This window comes from Salvelinus sp. IW2-2015, linkage group LG7 (genome assembly GCF_002910315.2).
Source record: "Salvelinus sp. IW2-2015 linkage group LG7, ASM291031v2, whole genome shotgun sequence".
Lineage (NCBI taxonomy): Eukaryota > Metazoa > Chordata > Actinopteri > Salmoniformes > Salmonidae > Salvelinus > Salvelinus sp. IW2-2015.
The window spans coordinates 15,205,079-15,227,362 of NC_036847.1; the positions used below are offsets into that span (position 1 = coordinate 15,205,079).

Genomic DNA, 22,284 nt, shown 5'->3' on the forward strand with positions numbered 1-22,284 from the left:
TTTGGCAGTTGCAGCGGCGGGCCCCAGTGGAAATACATTAATAAAAACAAAAGCTTACCTTGACTTGGAAGAGTTCTAGTGTTGGATAGCAATAGCCAGCTAGCATTCATCTCTGTTTGAGCCAGGTGTTTGAGTAGGCTAAACTCGCTAGCAGCATTTGATGCTAGCAGCATTCGATGCTAGCTAAGCAAGTGAAAGTGAAAAAAATATAGCACAAAATCTCTCTCTCTCTCCCTCTTCCTTAATTTTGGAAGACATTAATTTGTTCAAAACTGTTCAACTATTGTCTTTCTCTTTAAGTTAACTACCCACCACATTGTATACACTGCCATGTTAGCTAGCTGTAGCTTATGCTTTCAGTACTAGATTCATTCTCTGATCCTTTGATTGGGTGGACAACATGTCAGTTCATGCTGCAAAAGCTTTGATAGACTTATAGAGAATTTATGACAACCTATGGAAGGGGGTGAGAACCTAAGCCTCCTAGGTCAATGTACCCAGAGGAGGACAGATGCGGTCCTCCGGCTACACCAAGGTGCTACCCTACAGAGTGCTGCTGAAGCTACTGTAGGCCTTCATTGCAAAACAGTGTTTTAATAAATTATTTTGTGACATGTAAATATGTTTTGTATAGTTTTACCTAGAAAAGATAACTTTAATGTTAAATGAAATTCACTGGGGAGGATGGTCCTCCCCTTCCTCCTCTGATACAGTATATTTCCTCCTAATATTGTACAATATGTGAGTCTACCCTCTTTTCATTGGCCTGGTTGTTTTTATTGTTTGACAGTGTCAGAGTACCCACTCATTTCGGTAATTTGAGTGGTGTTAAAAAAGATTCTGCTAATGTCTCCAGTCATGTTAATGACATAGAATAGCAGGAAATGCATTTATAAAAAACCTATGCTCAACTGTATGCAACTACATAAATGCGATGATAGAGGCATGCAATGCCTTATTATAAAGGTAATTTTTTTACCCACCACTCAAAGCATCTTCCCTCTGCTATGTTTACACATGTTTTTGGTTTGTGCAGCATGAAAAAGACATGTCCTACCTATATAGTTCTCAACCATGACCTTTAAGACATGAGCTATTTTAAGTCTTACATTTTTTTTAATACTCCTGATTATTCCATGGGCTTACTGTACAAAGTAGGGGGAAAACCTCCTTCATATCTATTGGAATTGATAAAGCAACGGATAAAACTCCAGGGAGGGCATTTTTTATTATATCAAGGCAATTACTGGATGGATAAAACAGCAAAGAGATATTTGGCAAAGGATAATTTGACTCCTGTTTTCCCCCGATAAATGGTTTCTTCAAGATTTAAACCTGAAGCTCTTTTCTTCTCAATTAGGAGACTCCCACAAACTCTCGGACAGCCTCCCACACTGCATGGCCCTGTGCGTGCACTGCCACAATGACACACTGCACACCCACTCTGGAGGCAAAAAAAAGCCCAGGCAGATTCCATTACACAGACACTTAGAACAAGAGAATCAATACAACCTTTGCAAAATGTTAGTTACAGTGCTTTTCAAAACATCTCACATTGAAGGGCAGGAGATGATCGTCTGTTGGTTGTAAAAGATGGTGTCCCCTCCCTGGCTGGTGTTGAAGGAAGCTGTGAGGTCTACAGGGATGATGGGAGAGGAACATGAAATAAAATCAAAGAACTGAAAGAGGATTCCATTCAACATGGTATAGAAGGGCCTACTGCAAATGTCATTATACAGAGTGTACAAAACATTAGCAACAACTGCTCATTTCATGACAGACTGACCAGGTGAAAGCTATGATCCCTTATTGAGTTCACTTGTTAAATCCACTTCAATCAGTGTAGATGAAGGGGAGGAGACAGGGTAAAGAAGGATTTTTAAGCCTTGAGACATGGATTGTGTATGTGCCATTCAGAGGGTGAATGGGCAAGACAAAAAGTTTAAGTGTATGGTAGTAGGTGCCAGGCCCACCGGTTTGAGTGTGTCAAGAACTGCAAGGCTGCTAGGTTTTTCCTGTGTGTATCAAGAATGGTCCACCACCCAAAGGACATCCAGCCAACTTGACAGAACTGTGGGAAGCATTGGAGTCAAGATGGGCCAGTATCCATGTGGAACACTTGACACCTTGTAGAGTTCATGCCCCGACGAATTGAGCCTGTTCTGAGGGCAAGGGAGGGTGGGGTGGGGGTGGTGGGTACAAGGGTGGAACTAAATATTAGCAAGGTGTTCCTAAAGTTTTGTACACTCAGTGTATATTACTAGTGCAAACACACCAAGACAGTCGTGAAGAGGGCACGACAAAGCCTATTCCCCCTCAGGAAACTAAAAAGATTTGGCATGGGTCCTGAGATCCTCAAAAGGTTCTACAGCTGCAACATCGAGAGCATCCTGACCGGTTGCATCACTGTCTGGTACGGCAATTGCTCGGCCTCTGACCGCAAGGCACTTCAGAGGGTAGCGCGTACGGCCCAATACATCACTGGGGCAAAGCTGCCTGCCACCCAGGACCTCTACTCCAGGCGGTGTCAGAGGAAGGCCCTAAAAATTGTCAAAGACCACGGCCACCCCAGTCATAGACTGTTCTCTCTACTACCGCATGGCAAGCGGTACCGGAGTGCCAAGTCTAGGACAAAAAGGCTTCTCAACAGTTTTTACCCCCAAGCCATAAGACTTCTGAACAGGTAACCAATGTTTATCCGGACAATTTACATTGTGTGCCCCCCCCAACCCCTCTTTTACGCTGCTGCTACTCTCTGTTTATCTTATATGCATAGTCACTTTAACCATACATCCATGTACATACTACCTCAATTGGCCCGACCAACCAGTGTTCCCGCACATTGGCTAACTGGGCTATCTGCATTGTGTCCCACCTCCCGCCAACCCCTCCTTTTACGCTACTGCTACTCTCTGTTCATCATATATGCATAGTCACTTTAACCATATCTACATGTACATACTACCTCAATAAGCCTGACTAACCGGTGTCTGTATATAGCCTTGCTACTCTTATTTTCAAATGATGTTTTATTTCTTTACTTACCTACACACACACACATACCTTTTTTCCCCCGCACTATTGGTAAGTAAGCATTTCACTGTAAGGTCTACACCTGTTGTATTCGGCGCACGTGACAAATCAACTTTGATTTGATTTGATAGTGATAGCCATTAAACCCTGGATTGCTGATGCTGTGTATTGCCCAATGAGAGGCTTTAAGGCCACCGGTTGGACATATCGGCACTTCTCAGAAGAAGCAGTCCTCCATAGGAATTCTACATTGTTTAAATTAAATGTTTCAAGGACAAAATTACATTAATAAATAAAAAAGAACACTGTTTAAAATCAGGCTGATCTGGGAGAGTTCTTCTGAAAGARGCAGGACTGAGTACTGATGCACCAGAATGAACATGCAGTCCTCCTCACAGACATCAGGGGAGGGAGGTTTTTTATTATTATTTTCATCATAAAAAAAAGGACGATCAAGTAATTCTGAAAGTTTTTACAGTAGCCTTGAGAAGGCCTTGTTCGAGTTGAGGGATTTCGACTAGCAAGGAGAGATTATGAAGTAAGAAAAAATAATATATGGTCCGGTGAGAATGGATAGATTGCAGGCAGAGACAGGGAGACAGACAGTGCTCCCGTCTTGGTGGCCCATGTTGTTAGGATAGTTTGCTTCTGCAAAGCTTAGAAAAGCTATTTATAGACAGCCGTGAAGAGGAAAAGGAAAACTGCCACATTTTTTTAACTCTGTAACTCAAGATTCCATCTCCAAACCCTGTCTCTTTGCTGGCCAGGGAAATGCCATAGTGACTTTACGGATTCCCAGGTTTAAAATAGAACAAGGTTATGTCATTGCCAGATGAAAAAGTAACATCACCCCCTTTAAAGTTGAGAAAAGTGTTCTAATGTTATAGCAGACATTGTACCTTTTTTGTTGTTGGTCAAAATACTTCTATATGGATGCATTGGACTAAATAATGTAATGTTCCCAATGGGATAAACAGTACAGATATGAAAGTTTAACAATTATATGTATTAACTTTCATTAATGCACATCAATGACACAACCTGCCAGACAAACCAACTTCCAACATGCTCAGGTTGTCAGTTTGTTGTGTCCTGACCTGAATGACTTGATAGGAAAGAACTAGCTAAGTGACCTGATATTCCAGAAGCGTCTGGGACAGAAACTCAACATCAATCAAAAGCTGCTGGTAATTGAGTAGTGTGTGTGTGTGTGTAACTGGATAAGTATATTAGAGTACAATCAACTTCACAAAGAAATATGATTTTGTGTTACTAAGTAGTAGCTAGGCTATGCCTCTCAGTCTGCCAAGATTATGCCCTGGTCGGTTGGTTGGTTGCCATGCACAATTAAGGTTACATCTATAACTTACGAGTCGTACCCACTGTGTGGAAACATTTGATGTGATGCAACGGGACACACGAGAACATGGCAGTAATGTACCAGTGTGTTTCTTACCTCTGATACAGTTGCTAGCTTCTGGAACCCTAGTGTATATGAATGGMGCTGACAGGGGCACACACAAACACACCGATAACTTCTAATATTACAAGTTTGGGGGAATGTCAAGATAGGGCACATACAACAACACTACTAAGAATGTTTAAATGGCCAAGCTTAGGCGATTGTTTGCACCACAGATCAGTTTCTCACAACACTGATACCAAGCTAAGAGGATCCACCAGTCTGTACGTAGCTAACACATCAGCCGTATACAGTTGAAGTCGGAAGTTTACATACACCTTAGCCAAATACATTTAAACTCAGTTTTTCACAACTCCTGACATTTCATCCTAGTAAACATTCCCTGTCTTAAGTCAGTTAGGATTCACGAATTTTTTTAAGAATGTGAAATGTCAGAATAATAGTAGAGGGTGATTTATTTAGCTTTTATTTCTTTCATTACATTCCCAGTGGGTCAGAAGTTTCATACACTCAATTAGTATTGCCTTTAAATTGTTTAACTTGGGTCAAACATTTCAGGTAGCCTTCCACAAACTTCCCACAATAAGTTGGGTGAATTTTGGCCCATTCCTCCTGACGAGCAGTTGTAACTGAGTCAGGTTTGTAGGCCTCCTTGCTTACACACGCTTTTTCAGTTCTGCCCACAAATTTTCTATAGGATTGAGGTCAGGGCTTTGTGATGGCCACTCCAATACCTTGACTTTGTTGTCCTTAAGCCATTTTGCAACAACTTTGGAAGTATGCTTGGGGTCATTGTCCATTTGGAAGATCTATTGCGACCAGCTTTAACTTCCTGACTGATGTCTTGAGATGTTGCTTTGTCGGGTTCACCTAGGGGTCATTAATAAGGGCTGTACAAATGTTTGATGTATTAGAATAATTGATTATGCTTATGTTAATTAATAGAAGGGAAGGGGTTATAAGACCACTCCCTCCTTACATGTATAGGGTCCTAGACTACAGATTAACAATATATAATAATTGTAGAGGTTTAGTATTCTATAATTGTTTTATAGTTTTCTCTTTCTCTTTCTTATAAAAAGGCCCCTCTGAGAATGTGTGACTGAGACAGAACTGCAGGGGAGTGGAGGAGATAAGACTAGTCAAACCATTCCACAATAAATCAACTTTGGGAGTGAACATTTACTAGTTTTAGATAACTAAAAGTCATCCTCGTGATGCCATCTATTTTGTGACGCGCACCAGTCCCTCCTGCAGCAAAGCACCCCTACATGATGCTACCCCATGCTTCACAGTTGGGATGGTGTTCTTCGGCTTGCAAGCATCCCCCTTTTTCCTCAAATCATAACGATAGTCATTATGGCCAAACAGTTCTATTTTTGTTTATCAAGCAGAGGACATTTCTCCAAAAGGTACGATCTTTGTCCCATGTTCAGTTGCAAACCGTAGCCTGTTTTTTAATGGCGGTTTTGGAGCAGTGGCTTCTTCCTTGCTGAGCGGCCTTTCATGTTATGTCGATATAGGACTCGTTTTTACTGTGGATATAGATAGTTTGTACCTGTTTCCTCCAGCATCTTCACAAGGTCTTGCTGTTGTTCGGGATTGATTTGCACTTTTCACACCAAAGTACGCTCATCTCTAGGAGACAGAATGCATCTCATTTGAGCGGTATGATGGCTGCATGGTCCCATGGTGTTTATACTTGCGTACTATTGTTTGTTCAGATGAACGTGGTACCTTCAGGCATTTGGAAATTGCTCCCAATGATATCCAGACATGTGGAGGTCTACAATTGTTTTCTGAGGTTGCTTGTGATTTATTTAATTCTCATGATGTCAAGCAAAGAGGCACTGAGTTTGAAGGTAGGCCTTGAAATACTTCCGCAGGCACACCTCCAATTGCCTCAAATGATGTCATATAGCCTATCAGAAGCTTCTAAAGCCATGACATAATTTTTGGGTATTTTCCAAGCTATTTAAAGGCACAGACAACTTAGTGTATGTGAACTTCTGAACATGGAAGAGTGATACAGTGAATTATAAGTGAAATAATCTGTCTGTAAACAATTGTTGGGAAAAATACTTGTGTCATGCACAAAGTAGATGTCCTAACCGACTTGCCAAAACTATAGTTTGTTAACAAGAAATTTGTGGAGTGGTTGAAAAACGAGTTTTAATGACTCCAACCTAAGTGTATGTAAACTTCCGACTTCAACTGTAGGTGTAAGAGAGCCATGCTATCACGTCTCTAGTCCTCTCTCCAAAAAGGGGTATTCCTGGGTAACGTCAGGCATCATCTCAATGTCAAGGTTATGATTTAATAATTCAGTCAACTATAATGTTTCCTAAAACTAAGGTTTAATCTAAGTCCATGTCTTTTAGGAACTCCTTCCTCACATTCATGATCCCCAAGGGATGGACATCCATTTCATAGCTGCTTGATTTGGTCCAGATACACATAAACTACAGCAATACATATTCAGTATGGAAGTAATCAATATACCAATGACTGCCTCCCTGATACAACCTGCATAAAATAATCTGACAAACATTACATATTAAGCAGTGAGTGGTAGACACCACCAATGCAGAGCTCGACTGCAATACACTATACGTGCGATAAGAATTATAGGTTACGCAGCAAAGTGGATTCCTCATGACATATACCAAGTACAGAGCCAGGGAGAGAGAGACATCACCTTACTCCCGTCCTGTCAGAGGATAAATGGTCATGGCAGCTTCAAAGACAAAGATGTGTGACCCGCTCAAGGTAACACAGTCACTTCGTTCTGTCTTCTGTCCTCACTTTCACTTGTGTTGTCATATTGAAGATTTATTTTTTTAACCCCACCGTCCATTAACCCCACAATTGTCATTGGTTGCACTAATTGCACTGTTTGTCGACATAACCTGGTTCAAGCATTCATGACATTACCCTGAAGGCAAAGTAATGCAGAAACGTTGGTGGTTTTTTTACCCAATAAATTACTGGGAGGTTATACATATGGAGTATGCCACTCTTAGTTTTTTTAGCTTACAGTTTATTCATCGTTAGTCAGCACCTCTACACTAAATCATTTTCTCTGGGTGTGTGCCAGCTCATGCTTTTTATTAACCCCACTGTCCAGTCATAAAATCTGCTTGGTTCTACTGTAAGCCTGTCTTTTAATATTTGTCTTTTATCATTTCTGGATAACCCTGAAAGGAGGGGAGATGCTAATACACCGGCTGACGCCAATTCCAGACCACACGTTGCCCCCACTGCAGACTGGAGTTTGTTTCCTGGTGCAGCATGTCAAGGCTCTCTCCGACTTAACATAACAAATATATATAAAATGAGAAAGGGATGGGCTTTAATTTTGTTGAAAAAATAAATATATATATGTGTTTGTGGCCTTCTGCATCCCCATTGGCTACTCTCGCGTCTCGCCCCATAAGGACCTTCGTCCTTTAAAGTTTACTCTTCTGGAGGAACATTTCATTGGATAAGTAACACACAAGCGCTCAGAAAGGGATTTTAGATGACACATTCTGAGATCTGAGAAGACAAACACCCAATGAAGTGGTTCTCAGAGTATGGGACAGCAAATTGTTCTTCCAGGGGCAGAAGAGGCTGTGGTGATGTCTAAACTCTTCAATGAGGCCTGGCTTGATGGGCATCGATAGCTTCTTCTTGCTGTACACCGGGCTGGACTCCACAGCAGAGCAACTCCTCCAGTCTGCTGGAGTATGCGGGCACCCAAGGCCCAGCCTACGTGAAGAACACTGGCTCTGCTATGGGGGGCTGGTCATCTGGTCATCTCCATGATGTTGGAGCTGGTCCTCCACTCTGCCAAAGAAGCCCCAGTGGACACGGCTGATATGCTGCGCCGGGTGTTTGCAGAGGAGAAGGCCTCAAAGGCAAGGGACCTGATGGACGATCAGATGACCTCCCGCTCCCTCAAGCACTGGGTCAACGGGGCCGCCTTCCACTCCCAGATACTAATCCACGAGCCTCGACTGAAGCAGTGTGGAGGAGACAAAGCCAGAATGGCAGTGGACATCTACCTATGAGACCTTCGCCATCACCAATTAGACCTACAAAACCTCCTTCAACAAATACACACATTACCAAGTCTGTGTACCACAGCATCTTGGTTTCCAATATGGTGGATGTAAAAAGGACAAACGGTGTCAAACGATTGACTCAGAAATAAGTCTAAAAGGTAATGTCAACTTCAACGACAGTAATTATCTCTTAAGATTTTTGAAAGGTGGAGTTATACATTGACTACATTTTTGCCCACGATGACAAGATCACAGGGATAGAGAAGAACTTCTCAGTCACCGAGAGATCTTGGTGCTATAATCCGGCAAGACGGATCTTTCTATACCCATRTGACTAAAAAAGAATGTCTGCATCTGAAGAAACCACCAGAACTTTGAAAAAAGTTAATGGTGTTAGTAATTAAAAGGCACATTACATTACATTACAATACACAAATTTACATATACAAAGACAATAGATAACATTCCACAATCTTAGATCCACTAATATGGGACTTAATGCCCAACCTTCAACATAAAGAAAAAATACCAACTCAGACGTACACTACCCTTCAAAAGTTCAAAAGTTATGCTGGCCTTCTAGGCAGAGTTGCAAAGAAAAAGCCATATCTCAGACTGGCCAATAAAAATAAAATATTAAGATGTGCAAAAGAACACAGACACTGGACAGAGGAACTCTGCCTAGAAGGCCAGCATCCCAGAGTCGCCTCTTCYCTGTTGACGTTGAGACTGGTGTTTTGCGGGTACTATTTAATGAAGCTGCCAGTTGAGGACTTGTGAGGTGTCTGTTTCTCAAACTAGATACTAATGTACTTGTCCTCTTGCTCAGTTGTGCACCAGGGCCATCCACTCCTCTTTCGATTCGGGTTAGAGCCACTTTGCGCTGTTCTGTGAAGGGAGTATTACACAGCTCTGTATGAGATCTTCAGTTTCTTGGCAATTTCTCACATGGAATAGCCTTAATTTCTTAGAACAAGAATAGACTGGTGAGTTTCAGAAGAAAGTTATTTGTTTCTGGCCATTTTGAGCCTGTAATCGAACCCACAAATGCTGATGCTCCAGATACTCAACTAGTCTAAAGAAGGCCAGTTTTATTGCTTCTTTAATCAGAACAACAGTTTTCAGCTGTGCTAACATAATTGCTAAATAGTTTTCTAATTATCCATTTTTTTAAATGATAAACTTGGATTAGCTAACACAACGTGACATTGGAACACAGGAGTGATGGTTGCTGATAATACGCCTATGTAGATATTCCATTCAAAATCAGCTATTTCCAGCTACAATAGTCATTTACAACATTAACAATGTCTACACTGTATTTCTGATCAATTTGATGTTATTTTAATGGACAAAAAATGTGCTTTACTTTCTAAAACAAGGACATTTCTAAGTGACCCCAAACTTTTGAACGGTAGTGTACATAAATTTCATTAAACAAACATTAAAGACATTTGCTCAGAACCACATGCTCCCACCGTATTCATACCCATCCTTCCCACAATAATATCCCTTACCAATGCTCATCTTTTGGATATCTCCAGTGCTTGTAATACTTTATGCCAAATGAGTTCAAATTCCACTATTTTGTTTCTCTCTGTASCCCACATTTTTTCAATACTTAAATAATAATGCATTCAATTCGTCCACTGTCACTAGAACCACCAAAACGGTCAATCTGGCCGTTTTCAGTTAATTCATTTCAATACATTTTCCTGAATACGGTATGTGTATTTTACACTCTAGCAGTACTTTCAGACAAATATCATAAAAGACAAAAACTTACTGAGCATTTCATCCTCAAAGCGCCATGACGGTCAAAATGGCCGTATGCATATTCAACAGTAGAATAGCCAGGCCTTGAGGAGAACCAATAGTCAAAYGTCTACTAAATTCATTTAACTAGAAAGCCTGACCTCATTCTGCCCCCCCTTTGTGCCAATGTTATGTGGTTGTATTTAAGGTGTTAGGTAACAGAATACGACATTTTAATATTTTAAAGAACTTAACATTTCCATTAGTTTGTTACTGTAGGCTACTATGAAAAAAATATTTAAAAAATATAAGATTATCATTTTAAATCTATTATATTTGTGGATTGCCTTCGTTACAACTAGAAAACAAAAACATGCGTGTTGAAACACAGTAAAAGCCACAAATGACCTCCAGCAGGCCACAAATGTGCATGTGTCAGCATATGGTCTCACAAGGGGTCTGAGGAMCTCATCTCGGTACCTAATGGCAGTCAGGCTACCTCTGGCGAGCACATGGAGGGCTGTGCGGCCCCACAAAGAAATGCCACCCCACACCATGACTGACCCACCGCCAAACCGGTCATGCTGGAGGATGTTGCAGGCAGCAGAACGTTCTCCACGGCGTCTCCAGACTCTGTCATGTCTGTCACATGTGCTCAGTGTGAACCTGCTTTCATCTGTGAAGAGCACAGGCCGCCAGTGGCGAATTTGCCAATCTTGGTGTTCTCTGGCAAATGCCAAACGTCCTGCACGGTGTTGGGCTGTAAGCACAACCCCACCAGTGGACGTCGGGCCCTCATACCACCCTCATGGAGTCTGTTTCTGACCGTTTGAGCAGACACATGCACATTTGTGGCCTGCTGGAGGTCATTTTGCAGGGCTCTGGCAGTGCTCCTCCTTGCACAAAGGCGGAGGAAGCGGTCCTGCTGCTTGGTTATTGCCCTCCTACGGCCTCCTCCACGTCTCCTGATGTACTGGCCTGTCTCCTGGTAGCGCCTCATGCTCTGGACACTACGCTGACAGACACAGCAAACCTTCTTGCCACAGCTCGCATTGATGTGCCATCCTGGATGAGCTGTACTACCTGAGCCACTTGTGTGGGTTGTAGACTCAGTCTCATGCTACCACTAGAGTGAAAGCACCGCCAGCATTCAAAAGTGACCAAAACATCAGCCAGGAAGCATAGGAACTGAGAAGTGGTCTGTGGTCACACCTGCAGAACCACTCCTTTATTGGGGTGTCTTGCTAATTGCCTATAATTTCCACCTTTTGTCTATTCCATTTGCACAACAGCATGTGAAATTTATTGTCAATCAGTGTTGCTTCCTAATGGACAGTTTGATTTCACAGAAGTGTGATTGACTTGGAGTTACAATTGTGTTGTTTAAATGTTCCCTTTATTTTTTTGAGCAGTGTAATAATACACACACACACACTTTTTTTGTAATATGACAATTGCAAAACATTGAATGAACAATGAACACTTTTATTTTAACTTAATATAATACTATAATACATCACACACACACACACACACACACAACACACACACACACACACCGACATCCACACAGCTCTGAAGTGACAATGATACTGAAGAGTCTGCTTAGGAGACAAATACTCTCAACTGTTTGAATAAAAATAGAGTTTAAGTTACCTGTGATGAATGTTGAAAACAAAAACTGTAATTTCTATATGCAGGAAATCCTACTTTAATAATGGGCATGGTAAGAATTGACAACCAAAGTGCGAGTCATAATTCCCATGACACCTTCTAGCAAAATCTGAAAAGCGGTTCCTTCATTTATTCCATAGGATATTTTTAGATTCACTTAAAATAKGGTCTGTGTTTCGTGTAGGCTTACACCACCTTGCCAATTTTATAACTGTGTAGATATCCATAGYACAAGGTAACTCTGATCAATATTGGCTAAATATAAGCGAAGATCAGTTGTTTTGTAGAGTGGATTTATGAAAATATGTTGACAAACGTTACCTTATCCTAGTGAGATTTACATGGGTATCAAAACGTCGAGGCGGTTTAAGCCTGCACGAAACACAGAACTTAATTGTAGTAAATCATTAAAAATCKTACAATGTGATTTTCTGGATTTTTTTTCCTCATTTTGTCTGTCATAGTTGAAGTGTACCTATGATGAAAATTACAGGCCTCTCTCATCTTTTTAAGTGGGAGAACTTGCACAATTGGTGGCTGACTAAATAGTTTTTTGCCCCACTGTAAGTATTCAGACCCTTTGCTATGAGACTCGTAATCGAGCTCAGGTGCATCCTCTTTTCATTGATCATCCTTCAGATGTTTCTACAACTTCATTTGAGTCCAACTGTGGTAAATTCAATTGATTGGAGATAATGTAAAAAAATGCACACACCTGTCTATATAATGCCCCACAGTTCACAGTGCATGTCAGAGCAAAAACCAAGGCATGAGGTTGAAGGAATTGTCCGTAGAGCTCCGAGACAGGATTGCGTCGAGGCACAGATCTGGAAAAGGGTAACAAAAAATGTCTGCAACATTGAAGGTCCCCAAGAACACAGAACACATGGTCCCCAAGAACACATGATTCTTAAATGGAAGAAGTTTGGAACCACCAAGACTCTTCCTAGAGCTGGCCGCCCGGCCAAACTGAGCAATCGGGTGAGACGGGCCTTGGTCAGGGAGGTGACCAAGAACTCGATGGTCACTCTGACAGAGCTCCAAAGTTCCTCTGTGGAAATGGGAGAACCTTCCAGAAGGACAAGCATCTCTGCAGCAATCCACCAATGGTAGAGTGGCTAGATGGAAGCCACTCTTCAGTAAAAGGCACATGACAGCCCACTAGGAGTTTGCCAAAGGGAACCTAAAGACTCCCAGACCATGAGAAACAAAATTCTCTGGTCTGATGAAACCAAATTTAAATTATTTGGCCTGAATGCCAAGCTTTACGTCTGCAGGAAACCTGGCACCATCCCTATGACGAAACATGGTGTTGGCAGCATCATGTTGTGGGGATGTTTTTCGGCGGRAGTGACTGGGAGACTAGTCAGGATCTAGGGAAAGATGAACGGAGCAAAGTACAGAGAGATCCTTGATGAAAACCTGCTCCAGAGCGCTCAGGACCTTAGACTGGGGCGAAGGTTCACCTTCCAACAGSACAACAACCATAAGCACACAGCCAAGACAATGCAGGTGTGGCTTCGGGACAAGTCTCTGAATGTCCTTGAGTGGCCCAGCCAGAGCCCGGACTTGAACCTGATCAAACATCTCTGGAGAGACCTGAAAATAGTTGTGCAGCAACGTTCCCCATCCAACCTGACAAGCTTGAGAGGATCTGCAGAGAAGAATGGGAGAAACTACCCAAATACAGGTGTGTGTAGCGTCATATGCAAGAAGACTCAAGGCTGTAATCGCTGCCAAAGGTGCTTCAACAAACTACTGAGTAAAGGGTCTGAATACTTATATAAATGTGATWWTTCCGTATTTTAATTTTTATAAATTTGCAAGAATTTCTAAAAACCTGGTTTTGCTTTGTCATTATTGGGTATTGTGTGTAAATTGATGAGGGGAAAAAAACGATTTAATCCATTTTAGAATAAGGCTGTAACGTAAGAAAATGTGGAAAAAGTGAAGGGGTCTGAATACTTTCAGAAGGCACTGTATATACAGTACCAGTGGAAAGCTTAATTCTGTGCCATGCATATGATGGTTTATTCAATGTTACTATCACAGAGGTAATAGTGATTGATTTAGTTTAAGTAGCAACATGTGTTGCGATACTTAAACGTGTGTGGCATGTCTTAATGCTTGCAATTTCTCAGATTTTGTTGATTAGCTGGAATAKCTTGCTTGAATTTTTTATGGGTTGTGGGCTGGAGGGTAGGGTCAGCTGTTTCTGCTAAAAGGCTGTTCACAACATGACTGCTCATTTACAGTTGGCAACTACAGCACTCACTCTTTTGCCAGTTAAATGTGTTGCTTAGATGACAGGAGGACAGTCTGTCCAATTCATTTTTCTGATCGCCATCTTTTTTTGCCATCTTGTTTTATATTACATCTCTTTTCAAGAGGGAGACAGACTCTTTAGAGGCAGTGAGGGAGGAGGAGAAGTAAATTACTTACAGATAGTGTACTATCACACAAAACAACAATGTATGAGGTGTGTGTTAGCTGGCCCTACTTTAAATCTTAAACACATTGTTCGATCCACTGGGTGGAATAAAAAAAATACAGTAGGTATCAAATTCAAAAACAGTAACGGCAGTTGTTGCCATACAAACCAGGACAAAAAAAAGACCATTGGGAATTTTCACGAAATTTCATCGACAGAATGGTCCTTTGGTGGAAGGATTGTTGACATATTTGACGTTTGTATCTAAAAGCATAATTGAGAAATAATTAATCCATTTTGGCATATTTATTCCATTTTGGTCTTACCCAGGCCTCTTAACTGTGCTTCATCTGTAGGTGCTACAAAGCAAAAATGTGTGTCATATGAAGCTTTACCACTTGCTCTCTAATATGAGTAATATTTTGATTTCCAAAAAACATTTCTTACAGTCATTTAAACAAGAATATTGGAAAAAAAAGTGMCACATTGTCTATATTGTTGACCGAGCAGGATCTCTGCTACTTTTAGAGTTATGATCCAATTTGTAAGCATTACTAACAGAATGATGTTAAAATGGATTCAAAATGGTCACCGTTTGCTGGTGATTTGAAGGATGTGTAAAAGGAAGGTTGTCTACTGTGCCAATGTATCTGTATAAAATGGGCCATAACTTTAAAACTAGCAGAGATCTGGAACTTTGATATGCCCGTAGAGTATATTATGGAATCACTCTAAAGAGATCTACTCATTACCATTTCATGGAATTATTCAGTATTGGGTGAATAGAGAACACGTCTCAGAGACTGGTTCAGAAGCACCCCTGAGGTAAACATAAAGGTATTAACTGAATAATTCAAAACTCAGGAGGAACACTTAATTCTACTGTTGAACCACCACTGTATGCCCACATCATTCCAATTATGAGAGACGAGCGAGACACCTCAGTGAATTGTGTTTAATTAAAAACAGATTGGAWAGGTTGGTACCATGACACAACAATTAACCTTAACCACCAAATTTGTCGATATCTTTTTCTAAATTAACTCAATAAAACTTCTTCACCTTTCGATACTTCATTTCCCGATGGGAAAGGAAATACAAGTAAAGCAATTAGCGTAACAAATCATATGCACTTCAGAGAATATGACATCAATAAAACAATTTTAGAACGAATGTACACCTAGGCTATATTACACATTCAAAAAAAAAAATACATCTAGTTCCTACAAGCAGCAACACAACACATCAACGTTCAATGTGTTTATTCTCAGTCTCACTTCCCATTAAGTTGTCGCTCAGTTCGTAATCCCACCTTGCAAGGTGGAAAAAGGTTGAGTTGCCCCACAAGCCCATCTGTCAATCATCACTAAATCCAGTGCACCTGCTTAACAAATCAGGCACACTGCTAACACAGACACACAATTTCTTCTGACTCATAAGGCTTAACGACTGAATGATTGAAGGGATGGAGGGCTACATGTGTGTTCACAGGCCAGATGTCTACTTTAGCTTTAAGCGGTTCTATCATTTATCCATGGTCTAGAGATTTGTTTAGAGGTCAGTGAAGAACCCAAATCGCATGCACTTCCTGGTGCCATTTTGGATTAGCAGATGTTTTGGTGCAGTGCTTTACCCGTTTTAAGTCCAAACAGCTCTCTTACAAGTACAACATCCATCATGTCACCTGGGTATGCAATGACACTATTAATATGAGATTGGTACAACTACCCATGTTTTTATTCTTCATGAATAATGCACTCTATTCACCTCTATATGTTCATCTTTAACGGCCTGTCCTACTTTAGTTCTGCTAACTTTATTCTGGCTCTCGTCCTGTGTCCAATGTGCACACCATAAAATTTATCTCAACCTCAGACCCACAGGACTGGCTTAAATTGCATGATGCACCAATGAGTACAATTGCCAAAAGTTAGCCTCTAAAGGTTGGTAATGGCTCACATCAACACCATTATCCCAGAAACCCTAGACCCACTCCAATTTGCATACCCCCCAAACAGATCCACAGATGATGCTATCTCTATTGCACTCCACACTGCCCTTTCCCACCTGGACAAAAGGAACACCTATGTGAGAATGCTATTCATTGACTACAGCTCAGCGTTCAACACATTAGTGCCCTCAAAGCTCATCACTAAGCTAAGGATCCTGGGACTAAACACCTCCCTCTGCAACTGGATCCTGGACTTCCTGATGGGCCACCACCAGGTGGTGAGGGTAGGTAGCAACACATCTGCCATGCTGATCCTCCGTCATCATGAAGTGCTTTGAGAGACTAGTCAAGGACCATATCACCTCCACCCTACCGGACACCCTAGACCCACTCCAATTTGCTTACGCGACCCACATAGGTCCACAGACGATGCAATCGCACCACACTGCACACTGCCCTAACCCATCTGGACAAGAGGAATACCCATGTGAGAATGCTGTTCATCGATTACAGCTCAGCATTTAGCACCATAGTACCCTCCAAACTCGTCATCAAGCTCGAGACCCTGGGTCTCGACCCGCCCTGTGCAACTGGGTCCTGGACTTCCTGACGGGCCGCCCCCAGGTGGTGAGGGTAGGTAACAACATCTCCACCCCGCTGATCCTCAACACTGGGCCCCACAAGGGTGCGTTCTGAGCCCTCTCCTGTACTCCCTGTTCACCCACGACTGCGTGGCCATGCACGCCTCCAACTCAATCATCAAGTTTGCGGATGACACTACAGTGGTAGGCTTGATTACCAACAACGACGAGACGGCCTACAGGGAGGAGGTGAGGGCCCTCGGAGTGTGGTGTCAGGAAAATAACCTCACACTCAACGTCAACAAAACAAAGAGATGATTGTGGACTTCAGGAAACAGGAGGGAGCACCCCCTATCCACATCGACGGGTCAGTAGTGGAGAAGGTGGAAAGTTTTAGTTCCTCGGTGTACACATCACGGACAAACTGATTGGTCCACCCACACAGACAGCGTCGTGAAGAAGGCGCAGCAGCGCCCTTCTCAACCTCAGGAGGCTGAAGAAATTCGGCTTGTCACCAAAAGCACTCACAAACTTCTACAGATGCACAATCGAGAGCATCCTGTCGGGCTGTATCACCGCCTGGTACGGCAACTGCTCCGCCCACAACCGTAAGGCTCTCCAGAGGGTAGTGAGGTCTGCAGAACGCATCACCGGGGGCAAACTACCTGCCCTCCAGGACACCTACCACCCGATGTCACAGGAAGGCCATAAAGATCATCAAGGACAACAACCACCCAAGCCACTGCCTGTTCACCCCGCTATCATCCAGAAGGCGAGGTCAGTACAGGTGCATCAAAGCAGGGACCGAGAGACTGAAAAACAGCTTCTATCTCAAGGCCATCAGACGTTAAACAGCCACCACTAACATTTAGCGCGCTGCCAACATACTGACTCAACTCCAGCCAGTTTAAAAATGGGAATTGATGGAAATTATGTAAAATTTACCACTAGCCACTTTAAACAATGCCACTTATATAATGTTTACATACCCTACATTACCCATCTCATATGTATATACTGTACTCTATATCATCTACTGCATCTTGCCATCTTTATGTAATACATGTACCACTAGCCACTTTAAACTATGCACTTTATGTTTATATACCCTACAGTACTCATCTCATATGTATATACCGTACTCTATACCATCTACTGCATCTTGCCTATGCCGTTCTGTACCACCACTCATTCATATATCTTTATGTACATATTCTTTATCCCTTTACACTTGTGTGTGTATAAGGTAGTAGTTGTGGAATTGTTAGGTTAGATTACTTGTTGGTTATTACTGCATTGTCGGAACTAGAAGCACAAGCATTTCGCTACACTCGCATTAACATCTGCTAACCATGTGTATGTGACTAATAAAATTTGATTTGATTTGTTCCTAAAACAGCTGGAGGCAGGGCTTTCTCGTATAGAGCTACATTTTTATGGAATGGTCTGCCAATCTTTGTGAGAGTGACAGACTCGGTCTCAACCTTTAAGTCATTACTGAAGACTCATCTCTTCAGTAGGTCCTACAATTGAGTGTAGTCTGGCCCAGGGGTGTGAAGGTGAACGGCAAGGCACTGGAGTGACGAACCACCCTTCCTGTCTCTGCCTTGCCGGCTCCCCTCTCTCCACTGGGATTCTCTGCCTCAGACCCTATTACGGGGGCTGAGTAACTGGCTGGCTCGCACTCTCCCATGCCGTCCCTAGGTGTGCATCACGTCGTGACAGGGTTTTTCCGCTATACTCAACCTGAGTAAGTCGAGTCACTGACGTGATCTTCCTTCCTGTACTTGGGCTTGTGCAGTGGGGGAGATCTTTGTGGGCTATGCTCGTTCTGGTCTCAGGGTAGTACGTTAGTGGTCTGTTGATATCCCTTTGGCGGTGTGGGGGGCTGTGCTTTGGCAAAGTGGGTGGCGTTATAACCTGCCACAGTGTCCCACAACCTCCTGTCTCGGTCTCCAGTATCTATGCTGCAATAGTCTTTGTTCCAGGGTCAGTCTGTCATATCTGGTGTAATTCTCCTGTCTTATCTGGTGTCCTGTGAGATCTTAGGCATGCTCCCTCTAATTCTCCCATTTCCCTCCAGGAGGACCTGAGCCCTAGGATAATGCATGAGGAATACCTGGACTGATGACTCCTGGCTGTCCGCATTGCCAGTCCACTTGTTCGTGCTGCAGATCTAGTTTCTGCTGATCTGCCTGCGGCTATGGAACCCTAACCTTTTCACTGTACGTGCTACCTCGTCGTGCTGCAGTCGCTCTCGGCTATTTACTCCTGATGTTGATCTGTTGCACCCACTATAACAACTGATTATTATTTGACCCTGCTGGTCATCTATGAACATTTGAACATCTTAAAAAACAATAGGGCCATGTACTTTAATCTACCACCGGTACACCCAGAAGAGGACTGGCCAGCCACCCCTCAAAGCCTGGTTCTTCTCTAAGTTTCTTCCTAGGTCAAGCCTTTTTAGGGAGTTTTTCCCTAGCCACCATGCTTCTACATCTGCATTGCTTAAACTCCGAGGTTTTAGGCTCGGTTTCTGAAGAAGCACTTTGTGACAACTGCTGATGTAAAAAGAGCTTTACAAATACATTTGATTGATTGGGTGTGTATTTTAATAAATCTATTGAATATGCACCATCACAAAGAAATCCATTATGAATTTGTTTAGGCAGGTCTTAAGAAACATTTTAAAACCATGTATTTTCAAAAAAATAGCATGTGATTTTAATTATGCTACTGGTCTGGGTAGCCTATAGGCTACATGGCTTTGCCATGCAACTTAAATAAATAGTTATTTAGTTCATTAAAACAGACATTCCCCTGCCCTTATCAGTCAACACACATATATAGTATTTTATAGTAAGAATATAATGGAATATAAATAAAACATTTCAGACAACTTGAGATCCTATATATAAAAAAATAAAGTTATATTTTTACAGAGCCCATGCCCTAATTTCTGAGAGTTTGTAGGTGCTTGTATGTTCTTTAGAAACATTAGAATCTTTCCAATCATGTAAACGCATAAAACCTGGATGAACACCACCTCACTCCGCTTTGTTAGATATCATGCACATTGATAGCGTTCCGGCAAACTTCCTTGCCAACTGATTTTATAATAGCTGTAGCAAAATGTAATCTAAATAGGACTAATTGCAGCAAGACATGTTCGACATAAATGTCCAACAATATATTGTACTCTACAGTATAGCTTTCTGACTCCAGGAGAAGAGGACTAGCGGAGCGGCTTGCGTAACGGCACATGGGCTCACCTGGAAAATAGAGGCGATGTGTAGCTGAAGAAGCTAATTCATATTAACCCATCATTTGTTGTCAAATAAATAAATCAAATGGCATGCACCGTGTGCGTTCCACCAGGCTAAATGACAAAGCATTTCTGAGACAACAGACAAGAACAGCTGAAGGAAAGAACTACATACAGTACATTTAAAATAGAGAGATGCATTAAAAGCATTTCTGTGAAGCTTTGCGATTGACAAGGACAAGTTTGATGTCAGACAACAATCGAACATTCATGATTTAATGCGTGCCAAAGCCAGTAAGATGAAAGGCAATGATTTATACTGAGGCGTTGGCGGGACTTTTAAATATAATACCACAATCATGACTAACTTGGTAGGCGGAAATAAAAGTACAGACTTTGTTAACCGGCAATACGTTTTCTGTTACAGTGCATTTGGAAAGTATTCAGACCACTTTACTTTTTCCACATTTTGTTACAGCTTTATTCTAAAATTGATTACAACTAATTTGATTCCTCAATCTACACACAATACCCCATAATGATAAAGCAAAAACAGGTTTAGAATTTGACAATTTATTAAGAATAGAAAACAGAAATACCTTATTTATATAAGTATTCAGACCCTTTACTATGAGACTCAAAATTGAGCTCAGGTACATCCTGTTTCCATTGATCATCCTTGAGATGTTTCTACAACTTGATTGGAGTCCAACTGTGGTAAATTCAATTGATTGGACATGATTTGGAAAGACACACGCCTCTCTATATAAGATACAACAGTTGACAGTGCATGTCAGAGCAAAAACCAAGCCATGAAGTTGAAGGAATTGGCATTGTCTGCAATTGTCCACAGCATCATGTTGAGGCACAGATCTGGGGAAGGGTACTAAAAAAATGTCTGCAGCATTGAAGTTCCAAGTACAGTGGCCTCCATCATTCTTAAATGACAGAAGTTGGGAACCACCAAGACTCTTCCTAGAGCTGGGCGCCCAGCCAAACTGAGCAATCGGGGGAGAAGGGCCTTGGTCAGAGAGGTGACCAAGAACTCGATAGTCACTCTGACAGAGCTCCAGAGTTCTTCTGCAGCACTCCACCAAATCAGGACTTTATGGTAGTGGCCAGACAGAAGCCACTCCTCAGTAAAAAGGCACATGATAACCCACTTGGTGTTTGTCAAAAGGCACCAAAAGATTCTCTGGTCTGATGAAACCAAGATTGAATTCTTTGGCCTGAATGCCAAGCGTCACGTCTGGAGGAAACCTGGCACCATCCCTACATTGAAGCATGGTGGGTAGAATCATGCTGTGGTGATGTTTTTCAGTGGCAGAGACTGGGAGACTAGTAAGTATCTAGGAAAAGACTAACAGAGCAAAGTAGAGCGAGATCCTTAATGAAAACCTGCTTCAGAGCGCTCAGGACCGCAGACTGGGGCAAAGGTTCACCTTCCAACAAGACACGACCTTAAGACAACGCAGGAGTGGCTTCGGGACAGGTCTTTTAATGTCCTTGAGTGATCCAGCCAGAGACCGGACTTGAACCCGATTGACATTTCTGGAGAGACCTGAAAATAGCTGTGCAGCTACGCTCCCCATCCAACCTAACAGAGCTTGAGAGAATATGCAGATAAGAATGGGAGAAACTCCCCAAATACAGGTGTGCCAAGCTTGTAGTGTCAAACCCAAGACTCGAGACTGTAATCACTGCCAAAGGTGCTTCAACAAAGTACTGGTTAAAGGGTCTGAATACGTATGTAAATGTCATATTTCATTTTTATATATACATTTGCAGACATAAATGGAGTCATGTCATTATGGAGTATTGTGTGTAGATTGATGAAGGGGAAAAAACGATTTAATACATTTTAGAATAAGGCTGTAACCTAACAAAATGTGGAAAAAGTCAAGGCGTCTAAATACTTTCCGAAGGCACTGTACAAAGAAAAAGGTGGTAAAATGTTGTCGGCATGCTAAAGTTGGCAGGTTTTTTGACTAGGAATGAACGGGATATGAGTATGGACAGTCAGAATAAAATCTGAATTGGGTTCTTAGAGTGGCTGTGTAAACAGCCTAAAGCAGTGGTTCTCCACCGGAGTTGCTACTACCCCTGGGGGTACTTAGCCAAT

At 42.0% G+C, this 22,284-nt stretch overlaps 1 protein-coding gene across 4 annotated transcripts in view; it reads right to left on the reverse strand.

The window, feature by feature from the left end:
• Positions 1 to 1,315: 1,315 nt before the first annotated feature.
• Positions 1,316 to 22,284, reverse strand: part of LOC111966467 (GRIP1-associated protein 1) — a 62,235-nt gene continuing 41,266 nt past the window's right edge. For 2 of the 4 annotated variants that reach the window (XM_023991114.2, XM_023991111.2), the window contains one exon: positions 1,318 to 1,636. In XM_023991114.2, coding sequence (XP_023846882.1) covers positions 1,541 to 1,636 — 96 coding nt within the window. In that variant the 3' untranslated portion in view covers positions 1,318 to 1,540. Of the gene's footprint in view, positions 1,637 to 22,284 lie in introns of all 4 variants that reach the window. The other 2 variants (XM_070444467.1, XM_070444466.1) reach the window with 2 other exon arrangements.